The sequence below is a fragment of the Daphnia carinata genome, chromosome 7 (assembly GCF_022539665.2).
Source record: "Daphnia carinata strain CSIRO-1 chromosome 7, CSIRO_AGI_Dcar_HiC_V3, whole genome shotgun sequence".
NCBI classification, from domain to species: domain Eukaryota; kingdom Metazoa; phylum Arthropoda; class Branchiopoda; order Diplostraca; family Daphniidae; genus Daphnia; species Daphnia carinata.
The window spans coordinates 1,144,012-1,168,631 of NC_081337.1; the positions used below are offsets into that span (position 1 = coordinate 1,144,012).

Consider the following 24,620-nt stretch of genomic DNA (forward strand, 5'->3'; position numbering starts at 1 on the left):
AATGGTGTAAAGCATCTTCCCGTGTGGGAAGACTGACCTTACTGTATTAAGACAAAATGAAATAATAACGAGCTCGGAGGCGTATTTCCCACAATGATGGATTTATTATCCTAGATTAAGCATACTAAAAAAAAAAAAAATCGAAACGGAAGCGAACGAGATAAACCTCACGCTCACGAAGTCAATTCACAATCAAATAGATTGAACAAGTGTTTAAGAAAAGGACAAATGCACTGTCCAAGACTAACTAAGTTTTCACAGGCGCAAATTAAGGCAAGTTAATCAAATAAGATTCACAGTAAAAGTACAATTTACTGCGCAATACTACTAACCAAAGGATAAGAGCAACAAGAATAAACTCAGGCGACTACCTTACTCAGATGCAAGTTCTTGTCTGATCTTTCCCATATTTTGGGTTCACGATTACTCTTAGCATATTGGCAAATTGGTGAGTTGCTGTGCGAGTATTTGCCACCAATCAAAGATGTTTAAAATGGCGTGATAATGGTGCGATGATGGGCGTCGCCCGTGCCGCCAATCAAAGATGTTTTATAAGTGGCGTGATGCTGATGACACATGGATGCGTCAGTTAGCTAGCAGGTGTTCATCTAGGTAACCCGTGTTGCATATATATGTTGTTGCAATAGACATGTTTTTATACTAATCACTTATTAAAGATACTACAGACAGGGCATATAAGTTGAAGATGTATATTGGCTTCGTTACAATACCAACGTCGACGGATGATCCTGTGGTGCACTTCGATTCAAGGCCAGATAAGCAATACAGAACATGATTTATCGAAATTGTGTGGTTCCATGGACATGGATAAACACATGTCAGGATGGCCGAGCGGTCTAAGGCGCCAGACTCAAGTGTACAAACTTGCTTCTCAGAGAGAAGCATCAGATTTCTGGTCGGGTTCCGTTAGTACCTAGATGCAGACGTCTTTTTGTGATGTCCTCTATTTTCACCAAATTGTGAGTTTTCTGTTGTTTATTTATATTTTTTGTTGTTTAACAGTAATTAGCCACACCTAGCCCCCTTTTTGGAATACAACGCAGTAACGAAAACAACTGCTCGATACCAACGTCGACGGATGATCCTGTGGTGCACTTTGATTCAAGGCCAGATAAGCAATACAGAACATGATTTATCGAAATTGTGTGGTTCCATGGGCATGGATAAACACATGTCAGGATGGCCGAGCGGTCTAAGGCGCCAGACTCAAGTGTACAAACTTGCTTCTCAGAGAGATTTCTAATTTTCGGCCAATTTCTCTGTTGAACTGTGACTACAAAGTCATGGCATCTGTTTTAGCGAGACGTTTGAGGCAGACACTATCATCTACCATAGGGCCTCACCAAAAAGGTGGGGTACCTGGTAGATTGATTTTTGATAATTTATTTAAGTCTTTATAGAGATATCATCCAATACGTTGAGGACCGGGGATGCCATGACTCTTCCAACTTTTCGATTCGGGGTATGGGCGCTGCCATTGTTGGAGTTGACTTTGAAAAGGCCTACGACCTGGTTAACAGGGAAGTCCTCTGGAGGATTCTGGATGTCATGGGCTATCCCACCACTTTCGTCCGTTGGTTACAGACTATGTATTCTGTAACAGGAATGTCAATCCTCAACGGACCGGAGGTGGCTGGGGTGATTCATGATGTTCAGTCGATTCGCCAGGGATGCCCCCTATCTGTCCATCTCTTCGTGCTATACATTGAGCTGTTACTAGTGCGCTTATCTAAAGTTCTCCAGGGCGTATCATTATTTAATGAAAAACTCACTGTCAGAGCCTTTGTTGATGACGTCACCATTTTCATTTCTTGTGACGAAGATTTTACCAGGGCAGGACAGGTTCTTGACTTATTCTGTCAGTGGACAAAGGCAAGGATGAATAAAGAGAAAACGAAAGCCCTGGGACTTGGGACTTGGAGCTCTAGATTGATTTGGCCTCTTGAGTGGCTTGTGTCGGCATCAACATTGTCCCTGTTAGGAATTAATTTCTCCCACTCTATAGCCGAGACAGCTGACAGGGTCTGGAATGATGCATTCGGCCCTCTAAAAGGGTTTTCTGCGAGAGAATGCCTGTCGACGTTTTAACCTCTACCAGAGGGTGATATTCATTAAGTCGAAGGCTCTCTCTAGAATTGTGTTCATTGCACACGTACTACCATGTAACCAAAGTATGGCTGACCAGATTTCAAAGGCTGTCCGGAAGTTTATATGGATGGGTAAAGTAGAAAGGCCGAAGAAAACTGTAACTTATCGTTCTGTCATCCAAGGGGGACTGGGAATGGTCCACACAAAACTCTTTTACCGTTCCCTTTTCTTGTGCCCCCTGTATAGAATCCTTGTAGGCCCCATTAGTCCAGAAAGCTCTCTACTTCGTTATTGGATGTCCTTCCCTCTCCGGACCATCTTACTACTCTACAAAGGCAACACCCTACCTGTAGCAGTCATGGAGAGGTCCTTTTACCTTCAGGAACCCCTGCATCAAATCAAGCAACTCTTCGCCTCTTCAGTCCTGGTGCAGGGGAATCCAATGGTTCACCGAAAAACATATAACCATTGGATCCTGGAGGTGACCACAACGGGAAAGCTGGAGATCCTGAGGCCTAATCTGGATTGGCCACGAATCTGGAAGGAGACTGCAGCCCTTCCAAGTAACATCAGAGAAACCATGTTCCTGTTCAACCAGCGACGTCTCCCTACCAGGACCAGATGCCATCGGTTGGACCCCACCAAGGACGCCTTATGTCCCATCTGCCACCAACACCCCGAAACCGATGAGCATCTGATGTTCCAGTGTCCTGCACGCCTCACCGTTTGGAGCTGGTTGGAAGGAACTATGCGTCGAATGGGCTGCAGTTCGACAAACGAAGATTTGATTCGTGGCCATTTTGGGCCGATAGGTAATCTCCGGCAAACTTTTACTCTTCTGGCTGCATATCTCTTCATCACCTGGAAAGCAAGAAGCCACCTAAGGATCCCAAGTCAAGAAGAAGTAGAGAGCCTATGGAAATGACTTTGTAACCCTAGATGAGTCCTCCACCTTCCTTTTCTTTTAATTAAGCTCCATATTTTAGAATCATTTTGGTTTTCTTGTTTGTATTTCTATCCCAATATGTCAAATTTTTGTTTATTTTTGTGTATTGTAAATTTTCCTCAAATGTCAATTGCCTTTGTTTACTTTTTGTTTTCTTTTATTATCCCCACCATAAATTCACCATACATTTGCTTATTTTTGTTATGATAAGCCCAACATTGCCAAATTTTTCTTTATTGCACCGACAACGTCTGCATCTAGGAACATATTTATTTGTTTACTTTATTTTGTTTTGTTTTTCTTATGCTGAGCCATTATGAATATTAATCGATAATAAAAGGTAATTTTTACAAAAAAAAAAAAAAAAGAGAGATGCATCAGATTTCTGGTCTTCAATGAAGGCGTGGGTTCAAATCCCACTCCTGACACATTTTTCTCTTGGGCGATGTCCTTGTGAATTTATTTATTATTCAAAACTGTTGGGTTGTCATACGCGATGGTGGTATAGTGGTTAGCATGGCTGCCTTCCAAGCAGTCGACCCGAGTTCGATTCTCGGCCATCGCACACTAATAAATATTTAATTAGAGAAATCAGTAACAACTATAAACTGTTTTCCAAAGTTACACAAACGCATAGGAAAGCAAAGAAATGAAAAATCAAAGAGGAAAGTATAGTATTGTGCGAATTACGAACTTGCAATCATGTCGAACATTCATAGAAATACATCTATTACTTTTGATAGTATTAATTTAGAAATCTTATAGTCGTTCCCATACCGGGAATTGAACCCGGGCCTCCTGGGTGAGAGCCAGGTATCCTAACCAATAGACTTTTTTTTAGATTTTAGATTTGTTTACATTAGACCCCGAAAATATATTTACATTTTATCCGTCATAATCGGGGTTATTTTATCAAGTATTCCTATTTTATCCATTTCTTGATTTTTACATATCCATATATATTTATTTTGGGGTGTTTTCTTAGTAGTATTGGGCTTTTTCTGGATTTTAAAGTATCTCTTTTATGTAACTGTTTCCCTGGGGTAGTTATCAATGGCAGAGGATGGAGCATCTAGTAGTAGAAATGCTACTAGAGTAAGACTCCATGGAAGCAAAATAAAAATTCCTGTTCCTCTGCCAAACATTTTACGATGTGGGGAGCCTACATGCCAAGGTGAGAGGGGAAACGGGCCCTGGTCAGGGGAACGTAGGAGACAATTGGCGGAGAAACACATCAAAGAACGCCATTCCAGAAGAGGGGTTCAGTTCGCGACCCAGTATGTCTGCATTGGCTGCAAGAAGGAATTTAATTCCTTTATTTCGGCCGGCAGGCATGCCAGACCATGCACTGAGTCTCTCTCTGCAAGTATTCTCCGCCAATCACTCGAACTCACCGTTTCTTCGCAAATTGGTGGTTCGAAGTTGTCTCCAAACTCCCCTGACACTCCTTTCCCCACTTTTCCCCCTTGCAGAATAGAGGGGGATAAAATTATTTTAAAATACCCCGGGAGACCAACTAAATGTCCTCGGTGTGAATGGATTACCCTGGCAACAAACACCCGCGCCATGGCTAGTATCCATCGACACCTAGAGACAGCCCACACACTCCGACTTGAAAAGTATTGGGAATGCGGAGTGTGTGGATTTGCTGGAGATGGCCCCACCCTTAAAGGACATTACCAAAGGCTACATTCTGATACCCAACCATCACCCCCAGTCCGATTTACAGGGATTTCCGGCATGGATACCTCTGACCGTGATTCTTCTGATGCAGAGATTTCACCAGAGGAGGTCGCTGCATTGGAGGAGGAACGCGAAGAGCTATCCATGGTGGAAATCCCAGCAATCGAGGAAGTGGTCCCTGGTAATGTCCTAACTCCGGCAAATTTTAGCACCAGCCCAATTTTAGATATTGAGAGGGAGTTCTCAACATCTTTTAATACACAAAATTTTAGCTGGCTTTATGAGCTCCCTCCTCCAGAAATAGGCACCCCACCCATTTTATCACCGAAAATTTTACTCCCCCTACCTGACCCTGAATCCTCAACCATCACCTCCAGTCAGCAAAACCATCGAGGACGCAGTCAAAATAGCTCAGAAGTGCAGAGCCAAAGAGACTGCGATTTTGTTAGTCTCTGGGTTCCTGCCTTCTCGAGCTGTGAGACTCTTCAAGACCTAGAAGAAGTCCTCGAACGTTGCACAGCTGACTGGTTACCTAAAGCACAGATTTTACAAGACCCTAGCCCCGAAAAACCCCGAGGAAACCCTGATAAACGAAATCGAAATCAAAACCGGCAGATGCAAAAGGCCCGGCGACAGATCAAGAGCAAGGCGTACGAGGCGAGGAAGATTCAGCGGCTCTTCAATGTCTTCCCCAGAAGAGCCGTTCGAGAGGTGCTCGAAGACCGTTCACCCTCGTACAATGGTACTGTACATGATGCGGAGATATATCTCAAGAGGACTTACGACCGATTGAGACCATCTCCACATCAGTGCCAAAGTGCGAGGGAACTCTACGACACCTGCGACTGGTCCCAACCATCAGAAGACCAGATGAACTTCCTAAATCGTGCGCCCAGCCAAGAAGAGCTTGAAGCCAAACTTCGCCGGGCTACCAACACATCACCAGGGGTGGATGGCCTTGAATACCGTCATCTTAGAGCCATCGACCCCAACTGCATTCTGCTGGAAACAGTTTGTAAAATGGTCTGGAAGCTGGGGATTCCTAATTGTTGGAAGACATCGCGAACGGTCCCCATTTTTAAGAAAGGGGACACTAGCGATTATTCTAACTTTAGACCAATATCCCTTCTTCCGACTATTTACAAACTGTTCTCGGGAGTGATCAGCCAGAGATTGACGGAGGTTGCATCAGACCTTGGCTGGTTATCTCCCGAGCAAAAGGGTTTCCTCCCGGGGGTCCATGGTATCCAGGAGCACACGCAGCTCTTGCAGACGGTTGTTGAGGAGACAAAAACCAAGCGTAGGCACGTATCTATAGCATGGCTGGATATGTGCAATGCGTTTGGATCTGTGCCTCACGACGTTCTGGGAGAGCTGTTCAGTTCTCTCCCAATACCAGAAGACCTCCGGCGAATCCTGGTGGACATTTATTCGGGAAATCGGTTGGATTTCGCCGTTGGTGAAGAATCCATCCGCATTTTTCCGACAGCAGGTGTTCGCCAGGGTGACGCTCTTAGTGCCCCTATTTTTAACATGGCTTCCGAGCCCCTCGTCAGGGCCGGAAAGTCCAACATTAACCCCGGGTTTTTATTATTTAGCTCGCTCGTCAAAACCACGGCATATGCTGACGACATTGCCGTGGTCACAAATTCTCCTGATGAGCTCCAAAATATTTTAGACGTTTTATCCCTCACCGCAAACACCCTGGGACTGCAATTTAATGCCGGGAAGTGTGCTTGCCTGGTCTTTCACAAAGGCAAGCTGTCTGACGCTCAGTGCCGAATCGGTAATCAATCAATTCGGTGCTTGGGTCCAGATGACCAAGAGACATATCTTGGTACACCGATCGGCGGAAAATTGCGGTTCCGACCTCCCACTGACCTTATCCCTAACCTCGACAAGATTGCCGCCTCCCACCTTGCACCATGGCAAAAACTTGAAATTTTCCGTAGTCACCTCCTTCCTTCCCTTTCCCATCACCTCGCTTCGGGTCGGGTCCTGAAAGATTCCCTTACCCAACTGGACACTGAGTGCAGGAAGTTCCTAGGCCATATATGCAACTTACCCAACCACGCAACGGTCCCTTTTTTCTATGCGGATCGGCGGGTTGGAGGCCTAGGGACATGCCGCCTCACGGATGATGCTGATATCTGGACCATCGCCAGAGCTGCTCAACTTCTCACTTGTAGAGATACTACAGTGAGGAACGTTTGCCGAGAGCAGCTCCACGACACCATCCGGCGAGGGTTCAGAACGGAGCATCCAGGAGTGTTACCAGTTGGGGAATATCTTTCAGGATCCGTTGATGGGGGGCTCTACAGACTGAGGTACGCGGAGGCAGGGTCTAACCTCTGGACCCTTGCCCGTCAAGCTGCCAAACGACTGGGAGTGCGGATTGATGTATCCGGCGACGAAAATTTAAGAATTGTCGCCGATGACGTCTCCGTAAGCCCAGTTAAGGCAGTCCGTGGACTTCGGAAAGTAGCACGGCAGCGCTATACCAGGGACCTGCTGATTGACAAGAGCCACCAGGGAGTTGTTGCCACCAGCCTCTCCCTGGAAGATTCGTCAAAAGACATGGCTCGCCTGGTATCCTGTCGTACGCCCCTCTCCTTTCGCGACTGGAGATACCTTCATAGGGCCCGTCTCGACATCCTTCCACTTCGAGGGCATTCGTGGTTTTGCTCTCAGGAGCAAGATACGAGTTGCCGACGATGTGGGAGGGAAAATGAGACTGGGTTCCACGTACTGAATCATTGTGAAGAAGGTCTCCAGTTAGCCACCAAGCGGCACAATGCCATACAAGATCTTCTGGAAAGTCTGCTAGTCAAGAAGGGCCACGATGTCACTGTTAACAAAGCCATCCCCGGGCAACGTTTAAGACCTGATGTTGAATTTCAACTATCTGGTTCCCGGGTGATGGTTGACGTCGTGGTCTGCTATGACCAACCAGGGAGTATGGAGAATGCCTACCAACGGAAGCTTGAAAAATATTCCTCGCTTGGTAGGGTTCTTCCCCTGGTAGTCGGGTCACTTGGATCGTGGTATCCCAGGAACGATGACATCCGCTCGGTACTTGGCATCGACGGACGTTCCTGGGGTGCATTTAGATTCAAGGCCCGATTAGCAGCTATCCAGGGATCTATGCAAATGGTATGTGCCCACTTCCACTACGGTGCACCAAACCCCGAAGACGAGGAAAACCCCCCTCTCAACGTAGATACCCCTTACCCAGTAGATTAGGAACCCCTTTTAAAAAATTTCCCGTTTTAGCACATTTTAAATTTCTTCTTGTTTTTAATGTATTTTTTAATTGCACTCCCAAACATAGAAGTTTTTTCCCAAACGGAAACCCCTCCAAAAACTAACCACTAGACAATATGGGATTAGTATATCTTATTGTTGCACAAATCTGCATAATTTAACAATAACGCCCTTTTTCCCCTAGAGGGCAATCATGGGATCTACGGAAACGGTATGTGCCCACTTCCACTACGGTGCACCAAACCCCGAAGACGAGGAAAACCCTCTCTCCACGTATTTACCTCTTACCCAGTAGATTGGCATGCCCTTTTTAATATCTATTTCTCTTTTATTGCATTGTAATGCCTTTCGCTTATTTTGACTTATTTTAAATGCACCAGCCCGAGACAAGTTTACTTACCACTGGAAAACCCCTCTAAAAACTTACCACTAGACGAAATGGAATTAAGTAATTTATTGTTGCAACGATCTGCATAACTTAACATTAACCCGTTTAACAGTAATTAGCCACACCTAGCCCCCTTTTTGGAATACAACGCAGTAACGAAAACAACTGCTCGATACCAACGTCGACGGATGATCCTGTGGTGCACTTCGATTCAAGGCCAGATAAGCAATACGGAAACATGATTTATCGAAATTGTGTGGTTCCATGGGCATGGATAAACACATGTCAGGATGGCCGAGCGGTCTAAGGCGCCAGACTCAAGTGTACAAACTTGCTTCTCAGAGAGATGCATCAGATTTCTGGTCTTCAATGAAGGCGTGGGTTCAAATCCCACTCCTGACACAATTTTCTCTTGGGCGATGTCCTTGTAAATTTATTTATTATTCAAAACTGTTGGGTTGTCCAACGCGATGGTGGTATAGTGGTTAGCATGGCTGCCTACCAAGCAGTCGACCCGAGTTCGATTCTCGGCCATCGCACACTAATAAATATTTAATTAGAGAAATCAGTAACAACTATAAACTGTTTTCCAAAGTTACACAAACGCATAGGAAAGCAAAGAAATGAAAAATCAAAGAGGAAAGTAGAGTATTGTGCGAATTACGAACTTGCAATCATGTCGAACATTCATAGAAATACATCTATTACTTTTGATAGTATTAATTTAGAAATCTTATAGTCATTCCCATACCGGGAATTGAACCCGGGCCTCCTGGGTGAGAGCCAGGTATCCTAACCACTAGACAATATGGGAGTAATACTTCTTATTGTTGCACAAATCTGCATAATTTAACAATAACGCCCTTTTTCCCCTAGAGGGCAATCATGGGATCTACGGAAACGGTATGTGCCCACTTCCACTACGGTGCACCAAACCCCGAAGACGAGGAAAACCCTCTCTCCACGTATTTACCTCTTACCCAGTAGATTGGCATGCCCTTTTTAATATCTATTTCTCTTTTATTGCATTGTAATGCCTTTCGCTTATTTTGACTTATTTTAAATGCACCAGCCCGAGACAAGTTTACTTACCACTGGAAAACCCCTCTAAAAACTTACCACTAGACGAAATGGAATTAAGTAATTTATTGTTGCAACGATCTGCATAACTTAACATTAACCCGTTTAACAGTAATTAGCCACACCTAGCCCCCTTTTTGGAATACAACGCAGTAACGAAAACAACTGCTCGATACCAACGTCGACGGATGATCCTGTGGTGCACTTCGATTCAAGGCCAGATAAGCAATACGGAACATGATTTATCGAAATTGTGTGGTTCCATGGGCATGGATAAACACATGTCAGGATGGCCGAGCGGTCTAAGGCGCCAGACTCAAGTGTACAAACTTGCTTCTCAGAGAGATGCATCAGATTTCTGGTCTTCAATGAAGGCGTGGGTTCAAATCCCACTCCTGACACAATTTTCTCTTGGGCGATGTCCTTGTAAATTTATTTATTATTCAAAACTGTTGGGTTGTCCAACGCGATGGTGGTATAGTGGTTAGCATGGCTGCCTTCCAAGCAGTCCATATTAGGCATGGTCTGGAATATTCTCGATTGCTTCTTGAACCTGACGGAAGGCTTATCTCCATTGACGTAAAATGTTTTACGTTTATTAATATCTATGCCCCGTCTGGTAAGCAAGCTAAGAACGAGAGAAACAACTTTCTTCGTCAAACCGTTCCTGCCTACTCAGTTACCACTCGACTGCCCTTCGTGTTGATGGGCGATTTTAACTGCGTTGACGACATCCAAGATAGGGAAAATATCCAATCCACCCCTGTCCCAAGTAATGTCGTTAGCTATGCTTTAAAAGAGATGGTTACCGGTCTTGATCTGGTAGACATCTGGAAAAAGCTAAATCATAGTGAACCGGGCCACACTTTTCATTACCATTCCGGTTCTTCTAGACTTGATAGGATTTATGCTACTCGATCATTTGCAGAACATTTTTCAAATATTTGTTTGCAATCCTTATCGATTAGCGACCATCAGTCAGTACAGTCCACGCTTACTTGCAATCTCGATCTCCCGAATCGTAGCAGACCCTCTGTCGGGTCGTGGAAACTAAATACTTCAATATTATCAGAAGAAGGTTATCAGAAATACGTTATTCATTTCATACAGGAATCCACTAATCATCCTCTTAGGGAAAGTAATGTAGCAAATTGGTGGGAGAGTGTCCTGAAACCAGGTATCAGGCGCATTTCGGTAGATTATTCTAGGCAAAGAGCTAGACTTATTAGAGAAACTAAGTTTTTCTATCAGTCTTGCATTCAGGAGTTGGCCGAAGCAGACACCTTTGATTGGGTTGCCTTTCACCAGTTGAGGAAATTCTCAAAGTCTTGGGAGGAGAGCACACTTAAAGGGTATGGGATACGTTCCCGCTGTTTCGAAGGGCCACAAGTTGAGGAAGCAAATATTTTTCACGTAAATAGAGCCAGAATAAACTATAGTAAGTGTCGCATTGATAAAATCATTGCCCCTAATGGCACATGCTTATCGACCAAGGAGGATATTTCAGCCGAGATTGTTTCCCATTTTACGAGGATTTTTAAAAATCAACCTTCTCCTGACACACTGGCAGAGACTGAGTTCCTTGAGGGAGTAAGAGATTGCTTTAAGCCAACCCCAAACCTAACAGCGCCAATTTCCCTTCTTGAGATTAGAGCTGCTCTAATAGCAATGAAGTCAAACAAATCCCCTGGCACCGATGGCATTCCTTACGAGTTTTACGTAGAATTTTGGGACGTGATCGCACCCCATTTCTTGGATATGCTTAATCATATCCTTGATGTTGAAATATAAATGCGCAATCCAAGGAACCCGATAAGTTGCCGAAACCGACTCAAGACAAAGGATGCTGTTTAGACTCACCCTTTGCCTCACTACTATATATACATCTGTAATTTCTTATTTCTAACTCTCTCTCTTCTCTATCTGTCAAGACTGGATCACTGTAAGAATATTAATTTATCTGTATTTCCTCAAGAAGTTATTTGTGGTGTTATTCTCTATAACAAAATAATACATCTCAGTTATGCAAAGTACAAATAACATGTCTAATATACTTACTCATACTCAACAGGTTATGGGCCCAGAACTCTCACTGACTAAAAGAGTAACATTGAAATGGAATCTTCATCTCTTAAGGATATTGGACATCTAACTAAGTTCAATGGAAGCAATTTTCCCCGTTGGAAGTGTGGTTTGATAATTCTGGAACAACATGGTCTCTTAGACATCATTGATGGAGTGGAACTCAAACCCGCAGAGGTAATATTGTACAGTAATTTACATTGCGAGCCAAAAACAATTACACATCTTAAGTTAAAACATATTCTCTATTGCAAACTTAAATGATACTAAAATTTTTTTTTTCATCGTAAAATTGATTTTTTTTGCAGTAGCTGTATATTTCAGGAATTTTTTTTTTGGTCAATAGTATATTAATGCAGAACATCATTATTTTTGTGAAATTAACTTGCATACAAACAATCATTACTATGCTCAATAGTTAAAACAGAAACGTTACCATATCCTTATTTCTTTTCTGTTTCGAGAAAAATCAGATATTTCGATTTTACTCATGGACTTTAAAGATCAGAAAGAATATAGTAACTTCGAGAAAATCAGATATTTCGATTTTTTTTTCTCATGCACTCCAAAGAGTAGAAAACAACATAATATTACCTAAACAGATAAATTTGACTTTACTCATGCACTCATATTCAAATCAATCAATGCATTTATAACTCATAAAACAATTTTGAAAATATTTCTATTCTTTTTTAGAAAAACAGATAATTAAACCTTTTTTCTTTTATATACAAGTAAACATAAAAAAAAAAAAAAAAAAAAAAAAAAAAAAAAAATTTTTGAACTATTTTATCACTCACTTAATTGTTTAAACCTGACTATGAGTTTGTAATTATCTACGTACTTCAACCATCACAAATGTTAAACTATTAAAACAGATTACAATAATAACCAAAAACTGTATTACAAATTTTAGACTAGAGGAGAAAATGGTATAGTCACAAACGCCAATCTCATCAATAAATGGAAAGAGAAAGATGTCACTGCAAGGAATTATCTCTTCGCTACGACCGATGACGAACTTCGTGACACCTTGTGCACATCTCTTACTGCTGCGGATATGTACGACAGGATCAGAAATCAACATGCTCGAAATGCAGCTGACAATAGGCTCATCTTACTTCAACAATTCACTGAGTATAAATACAAACAAGGACACAATATGACAAGCCATGTCACTGCTATTGAACTCCTGTGGTCAAGACTCAAAGAAGTAGGTGAACAAATACTAGAGACACAAGTAATGTCGAAAATTCTGTCCACTCTCCCATCTACCTATCGTCATTTCTACACAACATGGAACAACTCACCCGAGGAAGGCAGAACTGTCAAGCTACTTCTCGCAAAGCTTCAGGAAGAAGAAGCAATCTCTCAAGCCTTTACTACGAATCAAGACGGGAATGCATCTCAACAAGGCGGAGCCTATGCAGCAACTAATTTTCAAAGCTACAGCCATCCCAGTCAATTCGGAAATCTTCCTCAGGCAGCATACTTTCCTTATCAGCAGATCGGCAGACCTCAACCTTACTTCATTCCACGCGGAACGAGAAGAGGTGGATACCCAGGTTTAAGAGGAGGTAGTCGCGGATTTCGAGGAACGTATCGAGGACGAGGGAGTTCCACCATATCAACAGCAACTTTGTGGTTATTGCGGTCTTGGTCCACACAAGGTCTCAAACTGTAGAGTGAGATTGAGGCATGAAGCAGAGCAAAATCAAGCAAACGCGAATCTCTCACTTCTAGTCCAACCAGCAGATCAAGATCACAGTTATCTATCGTCAACTAGCTTTGACTTCGAGACCTATGGTTTTGTTGCCGACTCTGGTTCATCTGAACACATGACTGATAAAAGATCAATCCTTGTTAACTTCAAATCAATCAAGAAAGGAACTCATTCGGTCCTCGGTATCGGAAACACTTGTTTACAAGCTGAAGGAAAGGGTGATGTGGAAGTAACTAACAGTATCGGAATATCCCTCCTACTTACTGACGTGCTTTACGTTCCTGGCTTAGGAATAAATCTTTTTTCTATCAGTGCTGCCACAGCACATGGAATAGAAGCCATTTTTTCTGATGATATGGTAACTTTCTTTCGCCACGGAAAGTTAGAGATGACTGGCAAACGCGCCAACGAAAAGCTATATTATCTTGATCTCACTGTAAAAATTCAAACAACGTCACACGCCGCCACCAGCCTGTCAATCTCTACTTGGCATCAGAGACTCGCACATACAAACAACAAGACCATCATGAAAATGGAACGTCAAAATGCAGTTTGCGGTCTCCACATTAATCATAGTAACTTCCCATCATCATTATGTACAGGATGCATTCTTGGTAAAATGCATCGTCTGCCGTTTCCAAGTGGAAGAAGAAGAGGTATCAATGTAGGCGATCTGGTACACTCTGACATTTGTGGACCTATGCAAACGATGTCTCCAAACAAATCTCGTTACTTCGTTTTATTCAAGGACGACTTCAGTGGCTGGTCGGAGGTATATTTTCTTCAACATAAGTCCGAAGCCCTCAATCAATTCAAGAAGTTTGTAGCCATTTTTAAAAATCAACATAATCGACAGATCTGCACACTACGATCCGACAATGGCGGAGAATATGTGAATCGAGAATTTGAAGAATGGCTTGAACAAATGGGAATCAACCATGAACTTAGTGCCCCATATACTCCAGAACAGAACGGTGTCTCCGAAAGGGCAAATCGTACTATAATGGAAGCAGCACGCAGTATGTATCTTGCACGAAACGTTCCTGATCACCTATGGGCTGAATCAGTCGCCTACGCAGTCTACATACAGAACCGGATCCTATCAAGAACTGGAAGTGCAACTCCTTATGAAATTCTGCATGGAGTAAAGCCGGATGTATCGCACCTGCGTATCTTTGGTTCTGTTTCCTTTGTACATATTCCTGATGCGTTACGACGAAAACTTGATCCTAAGGCTGTGCAAGGCATCTTTGTTGGTTGCTGTGTGTCCACAAAAGCTTATCGAATATGGATCCCATCAAAGAGAAAAGTCGAAATCAGTCGAAACGTCATTGTAGATGAGTCAAATGGGATCATTCCCGAGGTAAACAAACAACAAATATCTACGCCTTTTGACCATCTTGTTTCCAGAGACATCAAAGAAGCTGAAACTCAACAGACGGAGACATCAAATACAGCTGGCGAGCCGGCCGAAATTGTAGAGCAACAATGTCAAGTCGAGGAAATGGAGTCTGCAGAGGAGATGGTGGACACGGAACAACCTGCAAGTGCAGAGCGGGCTGCAAGTTCAGAGCCAATTAGGGGTTTGGAACAAACCGCAAGTTCAGAACAAACTGCAAGTTTTGAACATACTACGGGTTCAGAAAAATCTTCAAACACAGAAGAAAGCATTTCAGCAGAATCAAGATCCGATCAGCAAGCAATAGCCCTACCCCGACGTCAGTCATCTCGAGTTCCAGTCCACAACGAAAAATTCTTAGAATGGAGGAGGAACATAGCAAAGAAAAATCAGAAATCGTCATTTGGGATGGAAGCGGCAATCTCTATTTCTCCAGTTGAAAACCTTGAGCCGAAAAACTACAAAGAAGCTATGAAAAGTGATGAAGCTGAACTATGGACAAAGGCTATCGAAGAAGAATACAAGTCACTTATGGCAAATGAAACATGGATACTTGTAAAACGGCCCACGGAGAGAAACATCATTGGCTGCAAATGGGTGTTCAAGATCAAACCCGGTATCCTGGTGTATCTGAAAGATACAAAGCCAGACTAGTGGCAAAAGGTTTTGCCCAAAGCTACGCCATCATTGCAGTCAGAAACTTAGAAGTCACTCTGCTGGATGTAAAAACTGCTTTTCTTTGCGGAAAGCTGAAAGAGCAAGTTTTCATGGAACAACCTGAAGGTTTTGCAGTAGCTGGAAAAGAAGATCATGTATGCCTGCTGGAGAAAAGTCTTTATGGCTTAAAACAAGCACCAAGAGTTTGGAATGAGAAGTTCAACATGTTTCTTGTCGAATTCGGACTCTCAAGATGTGAATCTGATCCCTGCGTTTATTATAGGCGAAGAAGAGAGGATATTCTAATTGTTGCTATCTTTGTAGACGATGGGATGTGTGGATCCAGCCTGTCCAATGTAAAGCATATCATTGACTTTCTTTCCAAGGAATTTGATATGCGCTGTCTACCAGCAACCCGCTTCCTCGGCCTTGATATCCATCGTGATCAAGAACAACGAAAAATCTTGATTAATCAGCCAGAATTTATCAAGAAAATCCTTGTCAAGTTTAAAATGGATACCTGCAACCCCATGTCTACTCCTGCTGATCCATGCACTCGTCTCAATTTAGAAATGTCGCCAACATCCGAAGAGGAGAAACTCGACATGTCACATGTGCCATATCGTGAAGCAGTCGGATGTCTTCTCTATTTGTCCATTACCTGTAGACCAGACATCTCATATGCCGTTAATCAAGTCGCGAAATTTTGCCAAAATCCAGGCCGGGCACACTGGAGTGCAGTAAAAAGAATTCTTTCTTATCTTTCAGGAACGACCGAATTTGGAATCCTTCTTGGCGAAAACTCAGACCAACCTCTTGTTGGATATACAGATGCCGATTTTGGTGGTGATATAGACAGTCGCTGTTCTACATCTGGATTCACTTTCTTTGTATATGGTAGTCTTGTATCCTGGAGCAGCCGCAGACAAAAATGTGTGTCTCAGTCTACAACAGAAGCCGAATATGTCGCAGCATCAGAATCTTCCAAGGAGGCTGTTTGGCTCAAGTGCTTGCTGTATGAAATTGGAGAAACTGAAGACCAACCTGTCCCTATTCTATGTGATAATCAAAGTGCGATCCGCTCTATTCATAATCCTGAATTCCACCAGAGAACTAAACATATAGACATTAGATATCACTTTGTCCGCTCCCTTCAAGAAGATGGTGTTATCAATGTTTTGTTTGTACCCTCTAAAGAACAGAGAGCTGATATCCTGACCAAATCCCTTCCAAAGCCCGATTTTGAGAAAATGCGTGAAAGTCTTGGTATGTGTGAAAATAATCATTGAATCCCAGGTTCCTTGGTTTGAGAGGAGATGTTGAAATATAAATGCGCAATCCAAGGAACCCGATAAGTTGCCGAAACCGACTCAAGACAAAGGATGCTGTTTAGACTCACCCTTTGCCTCACTACTATATATACATCTGTAATTTCTTATTTCTAACTCTCTCTCTCTCTATCTGTCAAGACTGGATCACTGTAAGAATATTAATTTATCTGTATTTCCTCAAGAAGTTATTTGTGGTGTTATTCTCTATAACAAAATAATACATCTCAGTTATGCAAAGTACAAATAACATGTCTAATATACTTACTCATACTCAACACTTGAAAGGGAAAACCTGACGTCATCGCAGGGACAAGCGGCGATCAGGCTAATTCCCAAGTCATCAGGGCTTTGCGGAATTTCTAATTTTCGGCCAATTTCTCTGTTGAACTGTGACTACAAAGTCATGGCATCTGTTTTAGCGAGACGTTTGAGGCAGACACTATCATCTACCATAGGGCCTCACCAAAAAGGTGGGGTACCTGGTAGATTGATTTTTGATAATTTAAGTCTTTATAGAGATATCATCCAATACGTTGAGGACCGGGGATGCCATGACTCTTCCAACTTTTCGATTCGGGGTATGGGCGCTGCCATTGTTGGAGTTGACTTTGAAAAGGCCTACGACCTGGTTAACAGGGAAGTCCTCTGGAGGATTTTGGATGTCATGGGCTATCCCACCACTTTCGTCCGTTGGTTACAGACTATGTATTCTGTAACAGGAATGTCAATCCTCAACGGACCGGAGGTGGCTGGGGTGATTCATGATGTTCAGTCGATTCGCCAGGGATGCCCCCTATCTGTTCATCTCTTCGTGCTATACATTGAGCCGTTACTAGTGCGCTTATCTAAAGTTCTCCAGGGCGTATCATTATTTAATGAAAAACTCACTGTCAGAGCCTTTGTTGATGACGTCACCATTTTCATTTCTTGTGACGAAGATTTTACCAGGGCAGGACAGGTTCTTGACTTATTCTGTCAGTGGACAAAGGCAAGGATGAATAAGAAAACGAAAGCCCTGGGACTTGGGACTTGGAGCTCTAGATTGATTTGGCCTCTTGAGTGGCTTGTGTCGGCATCAACATTGTCCCTGTTAGGAATTAATTTCTCCCACTCTATAGCCGAGACAGCTGACAGGGTCTGGAATGATGCATTCGGCCCTCTAAATGGTATTCTGCGAGAGAATGCCTGTCGACGTTTTAACCTCTACCAGAGGGTGATATTCATTAAGTCGAAGGCTCTCTCTAGAACTGTGTTCATTGCACACGTTCTACCATGTAACCAAAGTATGGCTGACCAGATTTCAAAGGCTGTCCGGAAGTTTCTATGGATGGGTAAAGTAGAAAGGCCGAAGAAAACTGTAACTTATCGTTCTGTCATCCAAGGGGGACTGGGAATGGTCCACACACAACTCTTTTACCGTTCCCTTTTCTTGTGCCCCCTGTATAGAATCCTTGTAGGCCCCATTAGTCCAGAAAGCTCTCTACTTCGTTATTGGATGTCCTTCCCTCTCCGGACCATCTTACCACTCTACAAAGGCAACACCCTACCTGTAGCAGTCATGAAGAGGCCCTTTTACCTTCAGGAACCCCTGCATCAAATCAAGCAACTCTTCGCCTCTTCAGTCCTGGTGCAGGGGAATCCAATGGTTCACCGAAAAACATATAACCATTGGATCCTGGAGGTGACCACAACGGGAAAGCTGGAGATCCTGAGGCCTAATCTGGATTGGCCACGAATCTGGAAGGAGACTGCAGCCCTTCCAAGTAACATCAGAGAAACCATGTTCCTGTTCAACCAGCGACTTCTCCCTACCAGGACCAGATGCCATCGGTTAGACCCCACCAAGGACGCCTTATGTCCCATCTGCCACCAACACCCCGAAACCGATGAGCATCTGATGTTCCAGTGTCCTGCACGCCTCACCGTTTGGAGCTGGTTGGAAGGAACTATGCGTCGAATGGGCTGCAGTTCGACAAACGAAGATTTGATTCGTGGCCATTTTGGGCCGATAGGTAATCTCCGGCAAACTTTTACTCTTCTGGCTGCATACCTCTTCATCACCTGGAAAGCAAGAAGCCACCTAAGGATCCCAAGTCAAGAAGAAGTAGAGAGCCTATGGAAATCACTTTGTAACCCTAGATGAGTCCTCCACCTTCCTTTTCTTTTAATTAAGCTCCATATTTTAGTATCATTTTGGTTTTCTTGTTTGTATTTCTATCCCAATATGTCAAATTTTTGTTTATTTTTGTGTATTGTAAATTTTCCTCAAATGTTAATTGCCTTTGTTTACTTTTGTTTTCTTTTATTATCCCACCATAAATTCACCATACATTTGCTTATTTTTGTTATGATAAACCCAACATTGCCAAATTTTTCTTTATTGCCCCGACAACGTCTGCATCTAAGAACATATTTATTTGTTTACTTTATTTTGTTTTGTTTTTCTTATGCTGAGCAATGATGAATATTAATCGATAATAAAAGGTAATTTTTACACAAAAAAAAAAAAAGGGTAAAACCTTGCTTCTCAGAGAGATGCATCAGATTTCTGGTCTTCAATGAAGGCGTGGGTTCAAATCCCACTCCTGACACAATTTTCTCTTGGGCGATGTCCTTGTAAATTTATTTATTATTCAAAACTGTTGGGTTGTCCTACGCGATGGTGGTATAGTGGTTAGCATGGCTGCCTTCCAAGCAGTCGACCCGAGTTCGATTCTCGGCCATCGCAAACTAATAAATATTTAATTAGAGAAATCAGTAACAACTATAAACTGTTTTCCAAAGTTACACAAACGCATAGGAAAGCAAAGAAATGAAAAATCAAAGAGGAAAGTATAGTATTGTGCGAATTACGAACTTGCAATCATGTCGAACATTCATAGAAATACATCTATTACTTTTGATAGTATTAATTTAGAAATCTTATAGTCATTCCCATACCGGGAATTGAACCCGGGCCTCCTGGGTGAGAGCCAGGTATCCTAACCACTAGACAATATGGGATTAGTATATCTTATTGTTGCACAAATCTGCATAATTTAACAATAACGCCCTTTTTCCCCTAGAGGGCAATCATGGGATCTACGGAAACGGTATGTGCCCACTTCCACTACGGTGCACCAAACCCCGAAGACGAGGAAAACTCTCTCTCCACGTATTTACCTCTTACCCAGTAGATTGGCATGCCCTTTTTAATATCTATTTCTCTTTTATTGCATTGTAATGCCTTTCGCTTATTTTGACTTATTTTAAATGCACCAGCCCGAGACAAGTTTACTTACCACTGGAAAACCCCTCTAAAAACTTACCACTAGACGAAATGGAATTAAGTAATTTATTGTTGCAACGATCTGCATAACTTAACATTAACCCGTTTAACAGTAATTAGCCACACCTAGCCCCCTTTTTGGAATACAACGCAGTAACGAAAACAACTGCTCGATACCAACGTCGACGGATGATCCTGTGGTGCACTTCGATTCAAGGCCAGATAAGCAATACGGAACATGATTTATCGAAATTGTGTGGTTCCATGGGCATGGATAAACACATGTCAGGATGGCCGAGCGGTCTAAGGCGCCAGACTCAAGTGTACAAACTTGCTTCTCAGAGAGATGCATCAGATTTCTGGTCTTCAATGAAGGCGTGGGTTCAAATCCCACTCCTGACACAATTTTCTCTTGGGCGATGTCCTTGTAAATTTATTTATTATTCAAAACTGTTGGGTTGTCCAACGCGATGGTGGTATAGTGGTTAGCATGGCTGCCTTCCAAGCAGTCGACCCGAGTTCGATTCTCGGCCATCGCACACTAATAAATATTTAATTAGAGAAATCAGTAACAACTATAAACTGTTTTCCAAAGTTACACAAACGCATAGGAAAGCAAAGAAATGAAAAATCAAAGAGGAAAGTATAGTATTGTGCGAATTACGAACTTGCAATCATGTCGAACATTCATAGAAATACATCTATTACTTTTGATAGTATTAATTTAGAAATCTTATAGTCGTTCCCATACCGGGAATTGAACCCGGGCCTCCTGGTTTTAGCCAGGTATCTAACCACTAGACAATATTAATATAGATAAAATACTACTTTCATAACTGGTCACCAGAGGCGGTGCAATGCAGCTTTTTGCTAGACAATCATTTTTTTTTAGGAAACGAATTCGTTTTTCTATTACTTTATCGTGCACCAAATATGACCTTGAGTTAAAACTCATTTCAAATAACAAAACAATACAAAATCTCATTTCGTGTACAGTTAAAAGTCATAGAGAAATATAAAATTATTGACATGTGACAAGGTGGTTCCACCGGATATTGAATTTCAAACGTGTACCGACTTAGGGAAAAGAAAATACAATAAAAAGCCAAAAATTTCTACGAAAAGTGCACAGTATTTGCACATTTTATCTAAAAGAGATCGACGTAAGACATTGCCAGTGTTAGCGGAAGAACTCAATCTCGCTACCGATTCACCGGTTTCGTTGTCAACAGTTCTTTAATTAGTAGTGGTATGAATGGGCCGTGCAAAAAACCTCTTACTAAACATTCAAAAGCAAAATTTGCGAAGGAACATGTGCAATGGACAGTCAGCCAATGGAGTAAAGTGTTGTTTACCGATGAACGTATTGTTAGACGGAAATTGGAACGCTTTAGAAAAGAATGTTTAGTTCCTACAGTAAAGTTTGGCGGGGGTTCTGTTATGTGCTGGGGGGCAATATCATCAAAGGGAGCTCTTCCTTTGCAAAGGAAAGATAACAAAGAAACCTACATCAAATTTTCGCAAAGTATTTATCCATATGGATAAATATTACTGTGAAAATTTTTAAATTATTAGGCAGTTCTATCTTATTTAGACAAAAAAGAAAAATTAGGTATTGATTGATTCTTTCGTATTTTTGGTATAACAATTGACTTTTATAGAGTTTCGTTTTTTAAAAAGATAGATTGGAAGAATATTCAAGTTAGAAGTACATGAAGATCTTGTAGTCATTTTAGTTCCATGCATTGAACCCAGGATCTCATATTATTCGTGATATTTGTTTTATTTATAAAAATTCTTAATAAAAAATACTAAGAGTGAACAACACTTTGTCTGATATGATTAATAGCCTTTATGTTTTTTAAACCCCCCGCAATTTCAAACATTAACGGGAAAAAGCTGCATTGCACCGCCTCTGGTGACCAAGTGTGAAAGTACACGTTTCGCCCAAAAACTTAGAAGGTAGTTAACTTCAAGGGATAGGGAGGGTTACTGAGAAAATTTATTTAAAAAAAAAAAAAATTACATCTATTAAAAAGAATGATACTGTTTATTTAGCCAAAAGTTTTTACACAAACGCATAAAAACCGGATTTTGTGAACGAGGAAGATTAGAAAAATCAAAGAAGTGTTAGTAAATTGTAGATACGTAATTGTGCACGAACTTGCAATCATGTCGAACATTCATAGAAATACATCTATTACTTTTGATAGTATTAATTTAGAAATCTTATAGTCATTCCCATACCGGGAATTGAACCCGGGCCTCCTGGGTGAGAGCCAGGTATCCTAACCACTAGACAATATGGGATAAGTATATCTTATTGTTGCACAAATCTGCATAATTTAACAATAACGCCCTTTTCCCCTAGAGGGCAATCATGGGATCTACGGAAACGGTATGTGCCCACTTCCACTACGGTGCACCAAACCCCGAAGACGAGGAAAACTCTCTCTCCACGTATTTACCTCTTACCCAGTAGATTGGCATGCCCTTTTTAATATCTATTTCTCTTTTATTGCATTGTAATGCCTTTCGCTTATTTTGACTTATTTCAAATGCACCAGCCCGAGACAAGTTTACTTACCACTGGAAAACCCCTCTAAAAACTTACCACTAGACGAAATGGAATTAAGTAATTTATTGTTGCAACGATCTGCATAACTTAACATTAACCCGTTTAACAGTAATTAGCCACACCTAGCCCCCTTTTTGGAATACAACGCAGTAACGAAAACAACTGCTCGATACCAACGTCGACGGATGATCCTGTGGTGCACTTCGATTCAAGGCCAGATAAGCAATACGGAACATGATTTATCGAAATTGTGTGGTTCCATGGGCATGGATAAACACGTGTCAGGATGGCCGAGCGGTCCAAGGCGCCAGACTCAAGTGTATAAACTTTCCGCTCAGAGAGATGCATCAGATTTCTGGTCTTCAATGAAGGCGTGGGTTCAAATCCCACTCCTGACACAATTTTCTCTTGGGCGATGTCCTTGTAAATTTATTTATTATTCAAAACTGTTGGGTTGTCATACGCGATGGTGGTATAGTGTTTAGCATGGCTGCCTTCCAAGCAGTCGACCCGAGTTCGATTCTCGGCCATCGCAATCTAATAAATATTTAATTAGAGAAATCAGTAACAACTATAAACTGTTTTCCAAAGTTACACAAACGCATAGGAAAGCAAAGAAATGAAAAATCAAAGAGGAAAGTATAGTATTGTGCGAATTACGAACTTGCAATCATGTCGAACATTCATAGAAATACATCTATTACTTTTGATAGTATTAATTTAGAAATCTTATAGTCATTCCCATACCGGGAATTGAACCCGGGCCTCCTGGGTGAGAGCCAGGTATCCTAACCACTAGACAATATGGGATAAGTATATCTTATTGTTGCACAAATCTGCATAATTTAACAATAACGCCCTTTTCCCCTAGAGGGCAATCATGGGATCTACGGAAACGGTATGTGCCCACTTCCACTACGGTGCACCAAACCCCGAAGACGAGGAAAACTCTCTCTCCACGTATTTACCTCTTACCCAGTAGATTGGCATGCCCTTTTTAATATCTATTTCTCTTTTATTGCATTGTAATGCCTTTCGCTTATTTTGACTTATTTTAAATGCACCAGCCCGAGACAAGTTTACTTACCACTGGAAAACCCCTCTAAAAACTTACCACTGGAAAACCCCTCTAAAAACTTACCACTAGACGAAATGGAATTAAGTAATTTATTGTTGCAACGATCTGCATAACTTAACATTAACCCGTTTAACAGTAATTAGCCACACCTAGCCCCCTTTTTGGAATACAACGCAGTAACGAAAACAACTGCTCGATACCAACGTCGACGGATGATCCTGTGGTGCACTTCGATTCAAGGCCAGATAAGCAATACGGAACATGATTTATCGAAATTGTGTGGTTCCATGGGCATGGATAAACACATGTCAGGATGGCCGAGCGGTCTAAGGCGCCAGACTCAAGTGTAAAAACTTTCCTCTCAGAGAGATGCATCAGATTTCTGGTCTTCAATGAAGGCGTGGGTTCAAATCCCACTCCTGACACAATTTTCTCTTGGGCGATGTCCTTGTAAATTTATTTATTATTCAAAACTGTTGGGTTGTCCAATGCGATGGTGGTATAGTGGTTAGCATGGCTGCCTTCCAAGCAGTCGACTCGAGTCCGATTCTCGGCCATCGCAAACTAATAAATATTTAATTAGAGAAATCAGTAACAACTATAAACTGTTTTCCAAAGTTACACAAACGCATAGGAAAGCAAAGAAATGAAAAATCAAAGAGGAAAGTATAGTATTGTGCGAATTACGAACTTGCAATCATGTCGAACATTCATAGAAATACATCTATTACTTTTGATAGTATTAATTTAGAAATCTTATAGTCATTCCCATACCGGGAATTGAACCCGGGCCTCCTGGGTGAGAGCCAGGTATCCTAACCACTAGACAATATGGGATAAGTATATCTTATTGTTGCACAAATCTGCATAATTTAACAATAACGCCCTTTTCCCCTAGAGGGCAATCATGGGATCTACGGAAACGGTATGTGCCCACTTCCACTACGGTGCACCAAACCCCGAAGACGAGGAAAACTCTCTCTCCACGTATTTACCTCTTACCCAGTAGATTGGCATGCCCTTTTTAATATCTA

General features: G+C 42.0%; 1 protein-coding gene and 15 non-coding genes across 16 annotated transcripts; 11 read left to right on the plus strand and 5 right to left on the minus strand.

Moving 5' to 3' along the window:
- The first annotated feature begins 3,548 nt into the window (after window positions 1–3,548).
- Window positions 3,549–3,620, plus strand: Trnag-ucc (transfer RNA glycine (anticodon UCC)). The gene has a single exon. It is a non-coding gene; the product is annotated as a tRNA-Gly (tRNA).
- Window positions 3,621–8,674: 5,054 nt separating this feature from the next.
- Trnal-caa (transfer RNA leucine (anticodon CAA)) lies at window positions 8,675–8,792 on the plus strand. Its single transcript has 2 exons — window positions 8,675–8,712; window positions 8,748–8,792. It is a non-coding gene; the product is annotated as a tRNA-Leu (tRNA).
- A 65-nt stretch (window positions 8,793–8,857) lies between these two features.
- On the plus strand, window positions 8,858–8,929 carry Trnag-acc (transfer RNA glycine (anticodon ACC)). Its single transcript has one exon. It is a non-coding gene; the product is annotated as a tRNA-Gly (tRNA).
- A 203-nt stretch (window positions 8,930–9,132) lies between these two features.
- Window positions 9,133–9,204, minus strand: Trnae-cuc (transfer RNA glutamic acid (anticodon CUC)). The gene has a single exon. It is a non-coding gene; the product is annotated as a tRNA-Glu (tRNA).
- Window positions 9,205–9,753: 549 nt separating this feature from the next.
- Window positions 9,754–9,871, plus strand: Trnal-caa (transfer RNA leucine (anticodon CAA)). Its single transcript has 2 exons — window positions 9,754–9,791; window positions 9,827–9,871. It is a non-coding gene; the product is annotated as a tRNA-Leu (tRNA).
- A 1,714-nt stretch (window positions 9,872–11,585) lies between these two features.
- Window positions 11,586–13,236, plus strand: LOC130698702 (uncharacterized). The gene is made up of 2 exons (XM_057521386.1): window positions 11,586–11,729; window positions 12,469–13,236. The coding sequence occupies exons 1-2, from the start codon at window positions 11,586–11,588 to the stop codon at window positions 13,234–13,236; spliced, it is 912 nt and encodes a 303-aa protein (XP_057377369.1).
- Window positions 13,237–19,318: 6,082 nt separating this feature from the next.
- Trnag-ucc (transfer RNA glycine (anticodon UCC)) lies at window positions 19,319–19,390 on the plus strand. The gene has a single exon. It is a non-coding gene; the product is annotated as a tRNA-Gly (tRNA).
- Window positions 19,391–19,593: 203 nt separating this feature from the next.
- Trnae-cuc (transfer RNA glutamic acid (anticodon CUC)) lies at window positions 19,594–19,665 on the minus strand. The gene has a single exon. It is a non-coding gene; the product is annotated as a tRNA-Glu (tRNA).
- A 549-nt stretch (window positions 19,666–20,214) lies between these two features.
- On the plus strand, window positions 20,215–20,332 carry Trnal-caa (transfer RNA leucine (anticodon CAA)). The gene is made up of 2 exons: window positions 20,215–20,252; window positions 20,288–20,332. It is a non-coding gene; the product is annotated as a tRNA-Leu (tRNA).
- A 65-nt stretch (window positions 20,333–20,397) lies between these two features.
- Trnag-ucc (transfer RNA glycine (anticodon UCC)) lies at window positions 20,398–20,469 on the plus strand. Its single transcript has one exon. It is a non-coding gene; the product is annotated as a tRNA-Gly (tRNA).
- Window positions 20,470–22,168: 1,699 nt separating this feature from the next.
- On the minus strand, window positions 22,169–22,240 carry Trnae-cuc (transfer RNA glutamic acid (anticodon CUC)). Its single transcript has one exon. It is a non-coding gene; the product is annotated as a tRNA-Glu (tRNA).
- A 548-nt stretch (window positions 22,241–22,788) lies between these two features.
- On the plus strand, window positions 22,789–22,906 carry Trnal-caa (transfer RNA leucine (anticodon CAA)). The gene is made up of 2 exons: window positions 22,789–22,826; window positions 22,862–22,906. It is a non-coding gene; the product is annotated as a tRNA-Leu (tRNA).
- Window positions 22,907–22,971: 65 nt separating this feature from the next.
- Window positions 22,972–23,043, plus strand: Trnag-ucc (transfer RNA glycine (anticodon UCC)). Its single transcript has one exon. It is a non-coding gene; the product is annotated as a tRNA-Gly (tRNA).
- A 203-nt stretch (window positions 23,044–23,246) lies between these two features.
- Trnae-cuc (transfer RNA glutamic acid (anticodon CUC)) lies at window positions 23,247–23,318 on the minus strand. The gene has a single exon. It is a non-coding gene; the product is annotated as a tRNA-Glu (tRNA).
- A 575-nt stretch (window positions 23,319–23,893) lies between these two features.
- Trnal-caa (transfer RNA leucine (anticodon CAA)) lies at window positions 23,894–24,011 on the plus strand. The gene is made up of 2 exons: window positions 23,894–23,931; window positions 23,967–24,011. It is a non-coding gene; the product is annotated as a tRNA-Leu (tRNA).
- A 340-nt stretch (window positions 24,012–24,351) lies between these two features.
- On the minus strand, window positions 24,352–24,423 carry Trnae-cuc (transfer RNA glutamic acid (anticodon CUC)). The gene has a single exon. It is a non-coding gene; the product is annotated as a tRNA-Glu (tRNA).
- Between the last annotated feature and the right edge of the window lie 197 nt (window positions 24,424–24,620).